The 15,787-nt window shown below is 37.3% G+C and overlaps 1 protein-coding gene across 4 annotated transcripts in view; it reads left to right on the top strand.

The window, feature by feature from the left end:
• LOC111862055 (SWI/SNF-related matrix-associated actin-dependent regulator of chromatin subfamily E member 1) overlaps window positions 1-15,787 on the top strand; it is a 50,178-nt gene that overhangs the window by 31,371 nt on the left and 3,020 nt on the right. For 3 of the 4 annotated variants that reach the window (XM_023847416.2, XM_023847336.2, XM_023847170.2), the window contains 7 exons: window positions 1,070-1,174; window positions 2,276-2,448; window positions 3,571-3,672; window positions 5,985-6,182; window positions 9,179-9,700; window positions 12,273-12,399; window positions 12,529-14,879. In XM_023847416.2, the coding sequence (XP_023703184.1) occupies window positions 1,070-1,174; window positions 2,276-2,448; window positions 3,571-3,672; window positions 5,985-6,182; window positions 9,179-9,700; window positions 12,273-12,399; window positions 12,529-12,617 (1,316 nt within the window). In that variant the 3' untranslated portion in view covers window positions 12,618-14,879. Of the gene's footprint in view, window positions 1-1,069; window positions 1,175-2,275; window positions 2,449-3,570; window positions 3,673-5,984; window positions 6,183-9,178; window positions 9,701-12,272; window positions 12,400-12,528; window positions 14,880-15,787 lie in introns of those variants that run through there. The other variant, XM_023847255.2, reaches the window with a different exon arrangement.

Here is a 15,787-nt window from a genome sequence, read left to right as displayed (position 1 = left end):
TGTATACAAACTGGTTGCAAGTAAACTTAATAAAGCGTAAAGAACACTTAGAATAATAATTTGTGAATAACATTATTCAGTACACTTTTTCCAGTCCTGCTTTATTAAATCTACAGATACATGATATTTGGCAAAAATGTTATGAATCAGTTTTCTGGTGGTTTTGAAATGTAGTATTGTTTCTTCTCTCTTTCTCTCTACTATTGTATGTGGTGTAGCATGCTGTAATGTAATGTTTCCCAAGTAATGAAAGTTTGTGATAAATATTACAGTTCAGTTTAAATGTTCTAGAAAATAGTGAACATTTGCAATAATGTAAATTTAATCATGGGTTGTATGAATCTAATAACATACTTTTTTTATATCCAAGACTTGTTGTTTGGCACAGAGTTCAAAATTGAAACTCCTAATTTAATAACAGATTATCTATTTGTACATTCAGTGTTTCCTTTTCATATTATTTTGCACTTTGATGTGCTTGCAAGAATTTATCTTGCAGCTGCCCAAGAACTTGCTAGCATTTTATGGAACCCAGTGGCTCATTACCATGTTCACAAGATCCCTCCACTGCTATCTATCCTGAACCAGATCAATCCAGTCCATACCACCCCATCCTATCTCTCTAATATCCATTTTAATATTGTCCACCCACTTATGTCTTGATCTTCATAATGGTCTTTTTCCTTCTGGCTTTCCCACCAATATCCTGTGTGCATTCCTCTTCTCCCCCTTTTGTGCTACATGCCCTACCCATCTCATCCTCCTTGACAAAATTATTTTAATTATACTTGGTGAAGAGTACAAGTTATCAGGCTCCTCATTATGTAGTCCATTCATATATGCATCTTTAAAATTGGCAGTTTTTTTTTTAGGTCTCAAAATATTAATTGAACAATCCCATATTGTGTCTAAGCAACAGTATCTGCTTCATTGCATTTGTTCACAAAAATTATTTCTTTTTATGTGTGAGTTTATAAGGAAACATTTTAAAACCACTTGGCACAAATCTGAATAAAACAATGTCAGACATTTTTGTGATTTTTGTTAATATTTTGTTTATGATTCCTAGCCCAGGCAGCAGCAGAAGACAGGGAAGCCCATGAACGGTCATCTGCTGGATCAGGAAAGCCTGCAGATCGGCGTATAGACATCCAACCTGCAGAGGATGAAGAAGGTAGCAAATGAACTGTTACTTGTGCAGTTTTTCTTTCAATATAGATGTGAACGCATGCTCTGCATTACTTAGAAATGTATTAAAGCAAATATAAGTATAGCAGAAGTGGCACAAGTGAAATGCCTAAATTTATCCTGAAATACATCGGACAAACTGGTCAGAAATTTAATATCGGATATAAAGAACATATTCATGACATCAGAAGCAACAACAGCAACTCTAGATATTCAAATCACATACCGAACACTGGACATGCATATGGAACTTTAGCGGATACTGTGGATGTTATAATGTTGGGGAGGAAGGGAAAACATTTGAATACCTTGGAAAGGTATCACATTTATAAAATCAGTAAAGACAACCTACATATGAATGACACATACATACATATCCACACACACAACCCTATGTTCGAGACATTACATGAGCTTTACACAAGATAGCAGCACACATGCCCCCAGTTGCCTTATAAATGCAGGATTAGTCACACTGAACTTTCATAAGCTCTACATACGCAGAACGATAAACAGTACTACACAAACAGGGTGAAGAACCAACAGTCAGAGGGGCATACATGAGTATAAGGAAGTAAAACTAACTTATAGGAAAAATTGACAACAACAACAGCAACAACAACAACAACAACAATAATAATAATAATAATAATGTATTCTTTGCATATTGCAGATTATAAGTACACCAACATACTTGGGAACTGTACAGTAACACACAAACACCCATGCCTTTGCGCACATAAACCCAAACAAGGAGAGCTCAAACATTGTTTGGATGGATGGAAGATGGCCCCAAGCAAAGTATCAAAATTTTAACTGTTTTGCTGATTTTATTTGCATCCATTTATTTTAAATAAAAATATATCACATTCACATGTGATATGAGATGTTGGACATACCAACAATTTTACCGAATTAGAAACACCTGACGATGGCTGTTTACGGCCGAAACATTTTGTGAGGAGCAAAAAGGGACAATAATAAGTTGCATTGCAGACGGAAATATATTAAATGAAATAAATGATACAGTGAGGCAAGAAGATGCTTAAATATAATAATATTAAAGCAAATTAATGATTTGTTACAGACCAAGATGATGGTTACTCAGTGAAGCATGTGGCGTATGCTCGCTATCTTCGAAACCATCGGCTCATTAATGAAATATTCTCTGATGCTGTTGTCCCAGATGTCCGGTCTGTGGTGACAACAGCGCGGATGCAAGTTCTGAAGAGACAGGTGCAGTCTCTCACCATGCATCAGGTATGCATGTGTAGCAGCAAAGGACCTCTGTTGATCAAGTTGAAGGCAAAAGATTTTATTTTAGACAACTGATCTATGTCTGTCGTCATTTATTTACATTTCCACTTTGATGGGATTATCTCATGACTATGAATCTCTGTCCATCTCTGTTCTCCAGTAAGCACTCCTTTTATATCTATGTCCACTCTTTCCCTGATCATTTTTATATGCTCCCTTAGTTGTGTTCTTTACCTAAATCATTGGCTTCCCAATAGTCATTCATTCAAAATCTTAATTTCAACATAACAAAAGGAATCCTGTTTTTCTCCGTGCATAATGCATGTCCATACCATTGTATACATTAATTTCACTTACTTTTCTCATAGTGTTTGTACTAGGTGGTTCAAATATGACCGGGGCTGATTTTTGTTTAAAAAACCATAATTGCCAAACACTTACTTGCACATGTCAGTCTTCAACGTACTCCCCTCCGGAGTCAACACATTTTTACCAATGTTCTGGAAGCATCCTGATGCCCTTATCAAAAAAGGCTTGTGGTTGGCAGCGTATCCACTCCCGAACAGTCCTCGACATCTCACAACCCTGTGGGCCTCCACAGCCTGTTACAGGGATAGGTTTACCTTTATTTATAGAAACCTCATCATTTCTGATAGAAGTATTTTAGTCCATATCCAGATTTCTGCTGCATGTGCAGGTATAGGCAATTAGAGCATTTTATAAAACTTAATTCCACATTTTCCCTATGTATTCAGTTCCAAATGAAGTTTGTAAAAGTCTGGTAAAATTTATTGGCTGTACAGATCTGTATAAATTTATCGAGAATTTTTTGAAAACTTACAGCTTTTTTCAAACATTGTTACATTTGTTATTTTGCATACTATTTCTTCTTGGTCAGTTCTCATGACTACATTTTTATCTGAGATGGCTTCGAAATTTACTTTTCTGAACACCTGTGCCATTTATTTGTCATATTTTCCACTCTTTCTTGTTTGCCCTCCCTTAGCAGAGAGAGGTTGAGAGTAGTAACTAAATAACAATGTGATGTTTTAATGTAGTCATTTTTTTAATATTTTATGTAATAATGGCCTTTTGACTTCATATTTGAAAGTATTTTCTGTGCAGAAGAAACTGGAGGCTGAATTACAGCAGATTGAGGAGAAGTTTGAAGCAAAGAAAAGGAAATTCATTGAGAGCAGTGAACAGTTTCAAGAAGAATTAAAGAAGGTGAGTTGTCACTGTTCTTATAAAGTACACATTTATAGTTTACCATTTTGCAGGTGTTGTAAATGAGAATGGTACAGTTTCAGTACATTCTTCAGAAAATCTCATTTGAAGTTGGTTCCTCTCTCTCTCTCTCTCTCTCTCTCTTTTTGGGGGGGGGGGCAAAAGATTTAAAACTATTCATCATTTTGAGGCAGTGGCTACTGTAAAACCTTGATATTTAGACTGCATCCTGAAAGAAAGCGAAACTGTTTGTTTGTGATAAAGAATCAGGATGAACTCATCTGTTCAAGACATTTCTTGATGTGAAACCTGAAGTTCCATTACTCATCACAAGTGTCCACCATTCAGTCCTGCTCTAAGCTGGTTAACATTTATTGGTTAGATTTAAACCTGCTATAGCATGGTGTCAGATTTAAAGTTGGTGGTAACAGGACTTGTATTTAGAAAATACAAGGTCTTCTCAAGGTAGTCGTAAATTTAATTGTACCTAATATATTTTAATTATTCCAAGAGTGTGGTTTTAATTGTAATTGAATGTTATGTTATGTGATATATGATGACGTTCAGTCGATTGGGCAGGAGGCCAATTAGACTGGAAAAGTTGTATATGTATGTGACTTGTTCAAGAAGTACGATTTGTAACTGTGATGAATGTTAAATAAAATTATTATTATTATTATTAAGATGTGCAGTACACAATTGTATCTAAGTTTATTATTTATCTGGTTTGATAATGTGTGTTATATTTTAATTATAGGTTAACCACATCAAGAGTGATTATTTATTTGTTGATGAATTCTAATCATTTGGGCAAAAGGATTTCAAGAACGATGTATTTAATGATGTGAATTGTTCAAGTGTTACTGTTGTAGCAATTATGAATACCAAATAAAATGAATGAATGAATGAACCAGTGTGTGTGCTGACACTGTTGTGCATCACATGTGCAATAAAGGTTAAATTCATTTCACACCCCCCAGAAGTTTGCATGCTGCCATGTTGTATTTCATATATGTCAAGAGCTTTCTTCTCTTCATTTTCCACTTCCTCTCATTTCGGCATATGTACAATAACTGGGGCACATGGTAGCATAGTTGGTTCAGGCACTATGCTACAAGTTGGAAGGTCACAGGTTCAAGTCCCAGTGAGGCAGATTTTTTTCAGTTGACCTAATGCCTCCAACCTCACTGTGTCCCTAGGGTCAACTCAACCTCTGACAGAAATGAGTACCAGAAATCTTCTGGAGGTTAAAGGGCAGCTGGCTGATAAGGCTAAAAGCCTTACTGCCATCTGTGTGCCGATTATCTAGAGAAAATTTGAGAGCCTCGACGTCTCACAACCCTATGGGTCTTCATGGCTTTGCCTCTATATATACAATAATTAGTCTCAGTCGACTCCCAGGTCTAGAGTCCAAATCAGAATGTGTCCTTCCATTATTTGTCATCTGCTACCTTTTGGTGTATGCTGCTAACATTTTCCTCCTATATCTTACCTTAATTCATTTTTCTTTCAACTTATTCCCCTTCCTCCTTAAGAAAATGGCCCTTCTCAGCATATGAATTCCCATTTCTTGCTCATAACCCTGGTTCCAACCCCCTCTTCCCTACCTTGTGTACTGCTTTCATGCCACACATGCTAAAAAAGTATTTTTTATGTAAGTAGTTTCTTTGAAATGTTCTTCTAGCCCCAAACTTTGTATTTGTTTTAGTTCAGAGCATAGTCAGTAGCTCAGATTGTAGTGTGTCCAATGATAGGATGACACTGAATAGTGAATTGGAATGAATGCGAAAGGTTGTGGGCCATGGCCTGTGCTTGTAGGGGCTGAGGAGAATCATGAGAAACATCAATCAGCATACTTGTGTCCTCACTGAGATTCAGACCATCAGCACTTGGGCCAACTTGCTTGATCCAAACCTTGTAGTTGACCCATCTTCTCAGTCATCTGATATAATAATACTTTTTTTGTACATGAAATAGAAACAACTCTGATGTTGTAAAATGAAAGTGTGATCTTACTTTTGTGTCATCTCTTCCTGTTAAACATCGTGCTCTCTGGCTGTCACAAATTAATAATCTTGTCCTCAAATAAAACATAATATTTGTAATAAACTACTAAATAATTCTGTAGATTCTAAAAGGTTGAGGTTAGCTCTTTCTAAGGGACCCAGCAGAGTAGGTGTCTCTCCCTTCACATGAGGATGGAAACATATTGTTCTGAAACATTGTGTTTTCTAGTTTTTAGAGTACCAGATGATGGACAAAGTCCAAAAACCCAAGAATTGTCAGTAGTGAATAATTCCATTTCTTTGTAGCATTGTGTACGAGCCGTGGATGATGAGGCATTTCAGCGCATGGTGGAACGTCAGTATGAACTTCTGCGCAAGGAACGAACCAAGGATTGCTCTGATGATGATAAGTCTCGTCCATCTGATGACTCAGGCCAACAGCAGCAGCCCACACAAGCAGAACCAGTGGTTACATCAGCAGATGACTCTCAGCCTCCAACAGAGGTTGTATGCATGCTTTGTTTATTTGCTGTGACCTGTAAAACAACTTACTGGTTATGACCTAATAGTATAAGGTGGACATACATTTTTGTAGCGGCATAAAAAATGGGAAAATTTTGTGAGCTTACCATAATGTCCAAGACAGTTTTGAAAAAAGGCATATATAACAAGATACTGATAGAAATTTCTGTAGTGTGGTTGTCTGGCCAGGCAGCACATTCTCATGTTCACAGTAAGTACTGAAACTAAGAGACTGCTGAACCTAGGCAAAAGGAGTTTGATTTTCTTAAGAAAGGTCTTGGGTTTGACAGTAGACATATTCAGAGTGGATATTTCTGCGTACTGAAATCTTCTTGGGCTCTCAGCCGTGTCGTTTAAAAATTACCATTGTTTCAGGGACCATCTCTGTCCCCATCAGGATCCAGCGTGACTGAAACTGTCCCATCTATATACCAACATGTAACCTGTAATTGAAACATCATGAACCAGTGTGGAGCTTGCAGGCAAATTCATAGAGTTCACCAGGCTTGGTCTTGTCTTCAGCCTGGTATATCTCTGTACTGTTTATCATATCAGTCAGTAGGTACCAGGACTGACTCAGATTGAAACCTCTGACCCTGTTAGTTTCTGGGGTGCAGCCTGTTTGTGAGGGCCTTCTTGATCAGGTGGTTCATGTATCCCGTTGTGTTACCTAGTATGGAGGTGACATTAAACCTGGTACTGTGCTATGTTTCAAATTGATGCTGTGCCAATGTGGACTCCTCTGGCTGGCCCAGGTGTATGTATCCCTTACTTTCCTTAAATCTGGTGTTTATGGTTCTGCCCATCTTCCCGGCATACACTTTGCTGCTCTTGTATGGAACACAATATGTACCTGTGACCTTTAGACCCATTAATGTTACATATATATCTATGCATGATATTTTTCTTCACAGGAATGTGAGTTATCTTAATGTATTTGGTGAGAAGCCTGATGATTTTGTTGAATTCAGTGTAAGTAGATGATCTGATCACTGACATACCAATATACAAATTGATATTTGAAGTAGATAGTTGATAAGAAGACTTCCATGTTTTCCAAATCTGATATAGGGTTAAAAAATTGTGTGTTACTTCATGTCTGACATGGGATATTATCTTCATTAACTATATATTCCAGGAGGTTCCCGTTTCCTTTCATCCTGCGTTGAAGGCCATGATTTTAAACTTTGTATCATTCCTTTCAATAATTTATTAATGTGAAATAAGAACAGCACAATGTCAGGGCTTCTCCTTTTTACAGTGGGTATGTGTAAGACATTTTTAAGGAAGTAATTTAATGGGAAGAACTTGGTAGAACAAGGAAGCAGTGTTGTGGATGTTTAAGACTTTAAATCACAGCGGGTATTACAGGCACCATCTGATTTAACATTAAGAAAATTTGCTTTTACACACTGTTTTGTATGATTCTCAGTATAAACATTAGTTTTTCCCACAAAACTGCATAAACCAATTGCTCTTTATAATTATATGCAGTATATTTCCTATGAGGTAAGAACTGAATTTTTAAAACATTATTTAGAAGAAATTTATGCTTCAGAGGGTTAATGGGAACTTAATTATGACCTATAGTTTATAGGATGTCTGGAATCACTTCAGGGATTTAAGAAGTTGTATTTTCTTTTTCATTATACGTATTAAAGAAACAATTCACAGAAATTACGTTTCACTCAGAGATTCTGTCGCTTAATTTCCACATGTGTTCCTTTCACAGCATGACACATATGTAGCTAAAACCTCATTTTATTTTTATCACAGCTGCAGTTGCCAGCACTTGAGTTCATCTCAGTTGGACACCTGCCCGGTATACCTGTAGACAACACTTATGACATAATTTCACCACAGACAGTGAGGCATTAAATTTGTTGATCTTAGAGACCAAATGACCTTGTCTGAGCAGTGAATGTGGAGATGCGGCCACATCACTTGGTCTCCACATTTGACAGCCTATGACTCTTTGCAATGCTGTGTCAAAAGTGATGTGACAAATGAGTATACTAGACACTTGGCCAACTCAAGCAGCAATTTCAGATATGAGCCAGAATCAGTTGTTGGTTATACTTAGTAGAGTCATTAAGTTCGTGGGCTGTGGTTTTATCGTATCATATTACAAGGTATTCACATACACTTATGCAGATCCAGAGCGACCCTCAAAATAGTTGCCGTTGGCTGCTATGCAAGTCTGCCAATGTTGATATAGCTGCCGAAAACATTGCTGAAACATATTGGCAGGACATTCCCGTACTGCGTCTCTTGTGGCCATGACCACCTCCTCGGACGACTGAAATCTACGACCACGTAGCTTTGCTTCAACCGGTGAAAGAGAAAGAAATCGCAAGGTGCGAGATCAGGTGAGTGTGGAGGGTATGGTAAAACGGTGATCTGTTGCCTTGTCAGTTCCTCTTGGACAAGAACAGAGCGATGTGCAAGGGCGTTGTCGTGTAGCAAAAGCCAATTCTTCCTACGCCAAATGTTTCGGTAGGGGATTTGCCTAGTTTTTGGCAGAACTTGATGTTTGCCCGTTGTTCAAACTGCCACATTTCTGATTTCCACCACTTGCATTTAACTGCAGTTCCCAATAGAGATCGTAGTTCTGCTTACACTGTTTGAACGCAACTGCCCTTGCTGTGACGAGAGATGAACTGACAGGGCATCATATCGTGCCTCAACCTATCCACTGTAATGCACTGCAACAACGCTTTGCGGACATTCCACCGGCTTATTGACTGTGGTAGTATACGTCGTGCTGTGAAAGGAGTGCATGTAGAATCTGAACAACAGGATTTTTTTAATTAAACTTCATTGAATTGTTTATTTAATATGTGTAATGGTTAAGGAAGTAACAGCTTCCTAAACCCCAAAATTGACTTTCTGAACATCAAGCATTTAGGTAAAAACACTTTATTCTTCATGTTTTGTAAGCTAAAGTACTGATTGGTGGAATGACCATTTGCATGCAGATGATGGAAGTTCAGCAGAATGGCGAAGTAGAACAGCATACACTGAATCACAATGGAACTAGTGCCATGATTGCTGCCACTAAGCAGACAGAATCTGGAGCCCAGAAGGGTGTGTCACCTACTCCAATGCCATTGCCTGGAACAGGACCTTTTCCTCGATCATCCACCCCTCAGCCTCCCTCCACTGTGCCACCACTACCACAGCAACCACCTCCACACCTTCACATGCCAACACAACAATCTATGATGCCCCCAGGATCACAGGGTCCTTACCAACAATATCCTCCAAGCACTGGGCCTGGCACAGGCAGCCAACCCCCACAAACTGTCCCTCTCCCACCCAGACCCCCTGTCCCACATCCGCAGTACCCTCCGTATCAGCAGCAACAGCAGGCTTACCACCAACCTTACTCACAGTATCCTCCACATCCGCATGCACCACATCCTTATTATCAGCCATACCAGTACCATGTGCCTCGCCATTACCACCCACAGCAGCATACAGCTGATAATGCTCACCAGGTAAGTTATGTTATCTAGGTCAATGTTTCATAATCAGTGGCATGTGACAGTCATCTGGGTGGAATGTGAGGTCTCAGTCAAACAAAACTTGTATGCACTCTAAGCACAAGTTTCTGATTAATGCATGCTGCAATGTAATATTTCTGGTAACAAAACTGTATTGTTTTATAAATTGTAGTAATAAAACACTAGAAGTGTTACAATATCAGTTCTTCAGAACTTTCATTGATGGGACTGATGGGGGGGTGGTCGATGGGATGTGAGATGCAAAGTGTTGAGAAACACTTGACCTGAGCTGCAGAGGTCCTGCTCGAGCTGGTTCCTTGCTTGCGGATTTTTCTACCCTGAAGATGGAGGCGATACATTTCTCCAAAACGTCTGTTCACACAGGATCTACATGGTGCCACATCCCAGAAGACAGCATTCTTCAAGAGAATGGAAATTGGAATTACAAGAGAAAGAAAAAAGTGGACCATAATGTTCACATACATTCTGGCAGATGCTAATATTATAAACTACTTCTCCCTCCCCCTGCTTTGAATTGAACCTGGGCTGTTCATCTTCTGTGCAGTCATTTTACTATGCTACCCTGGCACTCTTTATTGTTTCACAGTTATACAGTATAATGATCATGTTCTTGAGTGACAGACATCCATGTATGAAGGAATAAAATGAAGTACTTTAGGATTCTTTATTTCAGTATTGTTTGATATATATTTACCTGTGTTAGTAAATTGTTACAGCCAAAAAGAAGAAAATTATGGACCAACTAAAGAAAAGAAGGATGGCAAATAAGTACAGTTACAAGCTATATGACTTATATAATGCCCCTGTAGTAGTGAAGACTGTCGAACTGGGGAGGCTCTAGTGACAGGCACCTAAGAATATAATGAGAATTATGTTGGGATGCGGAAGGAGGGATTCGTGCAGGAACTTATTTAGAGAATTAGAAATCTTACCTCTGGCATCTCAGTACATACTATCTCTTATGCTCTTTGTGATAAAAGACAGAAACAGATTCAGAGATTCATAGAATAAATACCAGACAGCAAAATAATCTCCATCAGCCTCTTGTAAATTTTGAGTAAATACCAAAATGGAGTTTACTGTTTAGGAACAAAGGTGTATAATAATCTATCACAACATATTAAGGATATATCGAGTGACACTTAAGAGTTTTGAGGTACAATTAAAACAATTTTTATATTTACATTCTTTTTATACTTTACAGGAGTATTTTGGTTATAAATCTTCTTAAGATGCGAGTAGTTGTCTTGCTTTACAATTAAAAAAAGACACGATTGTCAGTCTGTGTTCTGGTGTTTAGTTGCCTATTTTAGATATACACAATCTTTATATATGACTGTATACTAGTCTTAATTTCAATTTATTATATAATTAATGTACAATATGTTATATAAAACTCATTAATGACATTTGTTTTAACTATTGAATTTTTAATTAATAGACTTGTATAAAACCGTACAAATTGTATAGGGTTTGCCATTACTTTTACTACTAAAATTAACTTATTTATTATATTGTATATGTTTATCAGTATTTTGAATTGTTTCATTTTTGGTCCGTTACACTATCAATCACAAAGTCAATAAAAAGTCCGTCGAATGTAACAATTTATAGGTCACTTCTTTATCACTTCTGCCTTACATGTTTCGGTTTAATAAAACCATCATCAGAGGTACATAGTACAAGCATGAAAACACTGCCGTTGTTTAAGGTGTACACAGTTATGTTTGCTGCGTGAACGCTGCTACAATACGTCGACGTGTAAAAGCACAACACTTGTTAGGATTGTTGAATGCACGTTCAATTCTCACATTCATCCGAAACTGCCCTCAAGTTAAAACGCCAATGTTAAAATATTTAAAATTTAAAACCTTTGAAGTAAAATGTTAAGCTCCTCCTTGTTAATTCGTCCCGAAGATGGGAGATGTCAGCTTGAGGATATGTGGCTTATGGTTAGATGTTTCCTATGTGCTGCGNCAAAATGTGTGTGCTATTGGATGAGAACTGTAATCCTTAGTTGTGACTGTAACTAGGACGATCTCCACATCTGCATGAGATTGTACTCTCGACAGGATTTATGGAAGGTGAATAAATGAAATGAAATGAATGAACCAAAGCAAAGTAGACATCCCCATGTGGGAAACTTAACATTTTCAAATCCCATAGGCACAAGGGGGGCTGGAAGAGCCGGGCTAAGTTTTCTGGATAGTGTAGAGAAAGATCCTGGATTCCTTGGTGTACAAGGATTGAAGACAAAGGTTCCAGATAGGAATCTGTGCACGAGGATTGTGGAGGAGGAAAAGAAGAAAAAGGAGAATTAGCTAAAATTGAAACCAAAATTGATGAACAGTGCAGTGAAACTAAAGCACTGATCTGCATTCAGAAGAAAGCCTCACAAATGACTCTCTGTCGCAGCAGTCTTGTGAAGACTCCAGATGTGTGTGTCTCTTATGTTTACACTTGACCTATATGCTATTTTCTTTTTATAATACTGAGATCTTTGAATTCTGTATGTTCATGTTTCACCTGCTATATGCAATTACAGGGTGTTGATGGAACTGGACCATATGGGCCAAACCCAGATCTAGATCGTCCACCGATGGATGATTCTGGGATTGGACCTGACCCTTCAGGTCCTGATAATGCAAAATCTTCACATGCCATGACGTCAGGTAGCGATGCGGTTATGTTATAGATATTGACTCCCTGTTATATATTATTATTTTGCTTCTAACAATAATTTATTATGTACATATCTCAAGAACATGGATGGGTTAAGGAATCTTGCATCTTTATTCCAGTTGAAAGCAATAGTTCGATGATATGGCCGATCATCGTCAGCAGTGTCCAAGAGCACATTTGTAGTGATGAATTGGACAGAATTTATTGAACTGTGATTTTCTGGCTGCTGGGCTGATAAATAAATGGACATCTGATCTTCAAAGGGACTTATGGTTTAGTTTACACAGTTAATCTAATTATAGTACGCTTCCTGAAAAATCAGAAAATTAGAGTGTTTAAATAAACAAAAACTACCGAACTGAAGTGTTCAAGAACACACAGGAAAACACTGATCAGGGTTGGTTGAGCATTGATGACATTAGCCAGTTGGCGTCTGAAATTATTCATAACACCAAGGAATAGATATTCTCCAAAGTAGGAGGACATTGTCTACAGTGACTGGCCATTATCAAAAGTATGCTAGGGTAGTGGTCTTTGTTAACAGTGGTCGGTTGATGGATGTTTAATGGTGCCCAATTTCGGTCTTTGACCATAACATATACATTTTTTCCATGCACATTGTATGTCGATCTGCATGCTTTATCTCTGAATCTGCTGAGCTGATATTTTGTAAAATTCAATATCAGGGGGGTCTGCACCTACAGCTGTAGAACAAATGTAATTTAGTTTTGTATCAGGCCGTATAACCCCAGCTCTACATAAAACTTAAGTTAGACTTAATGATATATAGCATGAAATACTGGCCTTACTCAGGTCTGCTACTTTTGTTTGAAAAGCATTTTGATGTTGTGGATATTTAAGAAGATACAAGGATAAACACTTCAGACTGTAATGTAATAGCTGTAAGCTGATTAACTTTGCAGCAATAAATTTGTCCAATATATCCTCATAATAGATTTATATCTGTAGTAAATGATGAGAAGCTACAAAGGTGTACACAATTGGAAAGAAAATATGTATAATAATACACCTTTTCACTCTTTATCTACTAGTTCCCTTGACACTGCTGTATTTTCATTTGCTGTGAGCTTTTTTTATAATCACAAGAAAGAAAGGGAATCATGCCAAAGGCAGTGAGTAGATATGAATATTTTCTTCTTGTTTTTTACTTCCTATTTCTACTGAAATGGTTTCTTTATCAGTCATGTATAGTATAGGTATCCATTGATTCACAAAGGTTATTCATTCTATGAAAACTGCTTGTAAGCTGAAAATTCATAAATCAAAAATTAAATTCCCAATACTTTATATGTAAAAGCTTCTGCACTTATTGACCAAAGTTGTTTGTTATAGCAAGATAAGTGAAAAATAGGTTCAAATTAACTTGCTTAATTGTAGTGAAAATTCATAAATCAAATGTTCATTAAATGAGGATACCTGTGTAATTCTTTATGTTATTCACTATAAAACGAGAAGATAAACATAAATTTCCAAAACACAGCATACAGTGACTTGAACTTATATGCATTTAACACACCCACTGTTATTTTATTTATGTGGGCTTACAGACTAACACAAGTGGTTTAAGTTGTAAAAACAAACACTTGTTAAGTTCATGAATGTGGTGAAAGCCACATTTAAAATTTCTTTGGAAAGCAGTGGATTTGAACAATAAACTAAGGAGAATTTTTATGGAGAATACTTACCACTGTGATTATTGACTTTGGACCATTTCAGTTGAATATTAACTGAGGAAAAACCTTAAATCAAGAAACAGTAAATGGGGGGGAGCTGTTTTGATTCCTGAAAGCTTTTCTATTATCTCTTTTAAGATTTTTTGGCAGTTGGGGAATATCTAGGTTTGGATATAACAATTAGGAGTATGTATAACATCAAAATGCTCATTTGAGCGAGTGTTATTGTTCTAGTGACTGTTAATTTAAAGTGCATTCAGATAAGGTTATGAATGAAGAAAATCTAAAAGTAGATGCACTCTCTATCTGGCTCCCAGAACTTAATTATGGTGGTGAGAGTAGACTTGGGCTTAACCTTTTCCATGTTAAGTAACACACATGAATCAAGCATTTCCTGAGGTCTATGTTTTTTTAGATTTATATGGTCTAAATGGTTGTACTTAATTTAACAGAAGCATGCACTTTTTATATGACATCCTACAAGAAAATGGAGCCTGAAATACATGCCGTACCTGTAAGAATATTTATAATTTAGTGCCAGTCATGTAATTTTACATGTATCAGTCAGTGTAATACATATACATGGGATACCCAATTTAAGACAAACTTTTTTTTTCATTTAACATTACTTTCCAATGATTCCAGGTAACTGTTATATTGCCCCCACTTAAATTTGTCTGTAGTTTAGTGTCCAAATCCACTGTTCCCATAAAAAAAACAAATATTTTACTGTACTCCATGTGAACCATTTCTGCAATAAAAAAATCAGTGCCAAAGCATTGCTCATACTTTCTTTTATAGGCCTATGCTTTTTGCTGCAGGGGGCATATGATTATTTTCCTGAAGTTGTGTCATGGGCAGTTGTATTTAGGGAGTATGTACTCTACATATTCACTGGGCACCAACCTATGGTGGATACTCTGTTAATGCCAGTACAAGTAATAAAATCCATACAGCTATTTAGATGGCAGTGAGGCGCACACACACGCAGTCTTCCAAAAAACATTTCATTTATTATTGATGGGTGCCGAAACATGTATGTACATCTGCCAGATTATCTAGAAACTTGTAAACCTGCCAAATTATCAAGATTTATTTATTTACAGTCACAGTGCTTTCTCATATAGATGATGTACTGTAAACTTTCCATTATCCTACATGTATAGGGAATGGGGTTTGCCAGTTGCAGTAGGAAAGCTCATACAAGAACTCGGTACAAAGTCAGAACAATAGGTTTTCTCGTTAGTTCTTCCGTGGGAGTCTTCCTAGGCATCATAGTGGATTGATGGGTGAAATATTTCAGATACATACAAGGTGTGGCAATAAAGAACCCAGATTACTTTTATGACTCATTTCCGGCCATGTCATTGACGAAGAGGAGGGTAGGGCATTGACCCTTGGACTTCCCTCTACCGTCACACAAAGTTTCATTCACGTGCATCGGTTAGTCTGGCCGCGACCATTGTTAGAAGCGGATCGTGTTTCTGAGCTCCGTCGGAATAATGCTGAGTGCTAATGCAGAACAACGTGCTAACATCAAATTCCTCACAAAACTTGGAAAATCTGCCACTGAAACTTACAATTTGTTGACAGAAGTATATGGTGATCAGTGTCTATCTCGCACGCAAGTTTTCGAGTGGTTTAAGAAGTTTATGGAGGGTAGGAAAAACGTCGGGAACGATCC

Source organism: Cryptotermes secundus, unplaced genomic scaffold (assembly GCF_002891405.2).
Source record: "Cryptotermes secundus unplaced genomic scaffold, Csec_1.0 scaffold1894, whole genome shotgun sequence".
Taxonomy (NCBI): Eukaryota; Metazoa; Arthropoda; class Insecta; order Blattodea; family Kalotermitidae; genus Cryptotermes; species Cryptotermes secundus.
The sequence above is the reverse complement of the archived record's forward strand: the minus strand, read 5'-3'. Positions and strand labels throughout refer to the sequence as shown.